At 36.8% G+C, this 3,899-nt stretch overlaps 1 protein-coding gene across 1 annotated transcript; it reads left to right on the forward strand.

The window, feature by feature from the left end:
• The first annotated feature begins 1,190 nt into the window (after positions 1-1,190).
• Positions 1,191-3,650, forward strand: LOC112504262. Its single transcript, XM_025108197.1, has 3 exons — positions 1,191-1,338; positions 2,775-2,805; positions 3,158-3,650. The coding sequence occupies exons 1-3, from the start codon at positions 1,191-1,193 to the stop codon at positions 3,648-3,650; spliced, it is 672 nt and encodes a 223-aa protein (XP_024963965.1).
• The last annotated feature ends 249 nt before the right edge of the window (positions 3,651-3,899 follow it).

Raw genomic sequence — 3,899 nt, forward strand, 5'->3', positions numbered from 1 at the left:
TCCTGCATAAAAGGACATGAGGCTTTCTCTATTCCAACACTTCTTACTTGTTGTGATGCAGTAAAAAACGTACTTACACCAATTGATCTGTGGAATCATCTCCAAGCTATGAATACGGGACAGAAACCGCAGGTTGCAAACTCCTACCCTRCTGCATTCCGCAAGGGTGTYGATTACTATAACTAAGAAACCMARCTTGAACAAGTCACCCGCATCAGCAGATTTGTGTACRACATTCATAACATCTTTCGGCCGTATCCTGTCTTTTGTGAATTGTTTTCGCCACGCCGTAACTATGTCATTGATGCAATGTGATGGATCAGCTGAGTTCAGATCAACTGCATTGGCAGCCCTAGAACCTCATGAATAGAATTGACTGTGATGGGGATTACACCATTTCTCATCTTGATGCTCATCACATCTGTATCGAGATTATCCACTACATAAAATCCCATCTTTGCCAGAATCCTATCTAATGTCATATCCAGTAGTGACTGGAAACCCATCTCCCTGATGGCTGCCCGTTGGGCGACGGTTAGTGTCTTAACTGTGTCGTACAATGTTTTCGGAGAAGTTCGAGTTCTGATGCATAACGTCGTGTCCTTTGCGTCAGTCGCAGCAATTACTTCGTTTTCATCTCCAAGTGCCAAGCTTTTTCCCTTTCTAGTAACTCTCACAACAGCTGTATCTCGAGTCTGATCGACATTTTTAAAATCATTATCACGCTCACTGTCTGCATTCAAGGACAATTTACAAAACAAAAATAAATAAATCAGATAATGGACCATGATACAGGCATGGATATGTGTGCTAAATGTTAAATGTTGCAAAAATTTATTGAACAATGAGTACATCGTCATACCTGCACCTACTTCACCGGTAACTGTCTCCACGGGGTTATACTTGATGGGGTCTACAGTGTCTTTTATTGACTCGTCTATTCTTGGTATGCTAACATTCTTAACAAGCCGACCTGTACGCAAAAGAGAATAATTGTTTAAAAAAATCAGTCTACTGTGTTAATAGGATTCCAAGGCTTTCGTCATATTTTTTTAAATTACAGAATCAATATGCACCAAACTCACCGACTTGTTTCGTGGTACCCATCACCTTGGATTTGGTTAGAATCAACACCATTGATGATGATGCACCTGTATGGTTCATTTTTCATCAGTTTGAAAATAATAACTATGGRTAATAAATCATATGTGTGCCCGAAACATGGAACGATACCTACAGTGTCTAGCATGTTGGCAATTTATGTCAAGACCATCAATTGTTTGTCAGATAACAACATTAACCATTACGGACAAATTTCARCCATACCAATCCCACAAGGTATTACACATAATTGTAATACGGAAYGATATGTGCGATATGAATGACAAGTTTAATCACACATATATAAACCGACGTCAAACATAATTGCGAAAGACATATGAAGTATATGTATTAAATGACAAGTATTCTGTATGGTCGTTCATGATTTTGTTCACTAAATGTGAACTATTTATATGCTATGACAAAATCCAACAAAAAATGACCAATTGGTGATTGATATATGTTGTTACATGCATATTCAGACTAACTAAAAAGATTGAAAAATTATTAATAGCAAAAAACATAAAAATAAACACAGAACAATCGTATATGATGTGAACTATCGTGTTTTTGTCACTTAACCGACCAAGTTGTGATTGTGTAATGGACGTGTATCGATATACTGTGAATCAGATCTTATAACAACATCAAAAATACGTTTGATATTGTTACATGAATATTACATATTTACTCCTGACAAAATAAAGATGGCATGTACACACACAATGGGTGAACAAGTAAATGAGAGTTTTTTTTTGATAAAACAGTGAACAAAATCATAGATTTTTTATATTTGTGAACATATGAATGATATACTTTAACGGACATGTGCACTAAAAAAATTGCAATTAAAAAACTAACCATACAAGTGTTTATATGATATAAATGTGAATGTGGACAAGTTATATGATATACTAATTTAACCAATTTCAAAGGCAGTATGAACACAAAGGGAACGGACAATATGAACATATATCAAATAATGTATTCGCTCATATTTGCACACATGCACAACGATACTTGATATTGGAAAACATCGCACCATGTGAGTRCAAATGGTATGTGCATATCCAAAAACACAGTCACATTCACACGAACACAAAGGCGATGTCTTAATGTTAAGGACATTTCGTTGTGCTTGTGTGCACATNATGGTATGTGCATATCCAAAAACACAGTCACATTCACACGAACACAAAGGCGATGTCTTAATGTTAAGGACATTTCGTTGTGCTTGTGTGCACATGACATGCACTTCTTTTGGTGTATGTTCGGATCGCTGTTTCATCGTGAACATCTTGCGTTGGTCAATAAATGGACATGCTTTCACATGTTTTAATGTGATCAGCGCCTGTGGGTTCACATGAACACATCCAAAAACATAATGCCGACATATGAATCAACAATATGAACATACAGCTAATGCATTCTATGTTCATATCGTCACACCTGCACAACGATACCTGATATTAAAAACATCGCACCAATGAATATGATCTTTCTCCAATATGTTGTTTGCTTGTAATTCATTTAAGGTAGGCTAAAATCAAACCTAATCGAAATCGTATATTTCACAATTTAGATCCATAGGTTACTGGTTTCCTGTGCTACTTAATGGTGGGGTTTATGTTTACCTAACATTTTAGTCCTTTATTTTTCTTGTGATTTTTTAGTTATTAGTCAGGAAAGTGATGCATATGACATGTTAGCCAACAACTATAACTGGAATGTCATTACCAACCTTTTACTTAAGTTGACTCTTAAGAAGCTTGGTTTATAGTTCAGATGGAACTTACAGTTGACACTATAGATGCAGAATATCTGGGTTGCTTGACAATGGGGAAATGTAATAGATGACGGTTGAATGGTCTACATTATTCATTTAAGATTTTACTGAGCAAAGGGGGGCAAAATGGAACTGTTCGTTTGGACCTAATCAGTTCCGTGGTCAACTTATTTTTTATTTTACTTTATGTGGTTCTTTCATCTTTAGATGGATTCTAGGTGCATATGTGATAAAAATTACATATCTGACACTATTTTTATTTGGATTTAGTTTTGAAAAGATCATATTCCGAAGACCTCAGGAAGCTTCGAACTTCAACACCGGGTTGATCTATGCCATTCTTTTTGAGGTGGATGACCGAGAGACTATTGGTGGCTCTGCCTATGGAGGCCAAATATCTATCTGTTGCACCTCAAATCTAGCGAAATTGGGTGCATGTAAGGAAGGGGAAGATATTCATCGCCTATCAGCAATAAATCCTGGTTGGCCTGAAGTGTTTGGTGTATCATTTGATGTCAATGAGGAAATTTCCTCTATGAAACCGAGGTGTGTGCAGATTACAAGAACCGGGATGTATAATTTGTACTTCAATCACTGTGAACATAGACTTGGTGATATCGTTGTAGAGGGGAAAACTATATTCAAAAATCCCAGCGGTTACGTGACGGGTAGAATGGTACCGCTTTTGAACTTCTATGGGTTCATTTCCCTTGCATTTCTAGTTCTTGGGATCTTCTGGTTCTCCCAGTATGCAAGATACTAATTTAACCCATTTCAAAGGCAGTATGAACACAAAGGAAACGGGCAATATGAACATATATCAAATGATGTCTTCGCTCATATTTGCACACATGCACAACGATACTTGATATTGGAAAACATCGCACCATGTGAGTGCAAATGGTATGTGCATATCCAAAAACACAGTCACATTCACACGAACACAAAGGCGATGTCTTAATGTTAAGGACATTTCGTTGTGCTTGTGTGCACATAGTCGCATGTACTTCTT

This window comes from Cynara cardunculus, unplaced genomic scaffold (genome assembly GCF_001531365.2).
Source record: "Cynara cardunculus var. scolymus isolate 2C unplaced genomic scaffold, CcrdV1 Un_Scaffold_5024, whole genome shotgun sequence".
Classification (NCBI taxonomy): Eukaryota; Viridiplantae; Streptophyta; class Magnoliopsida; order Asterales; family Asteraceae; genus Cynara; species Cynara cardunculus.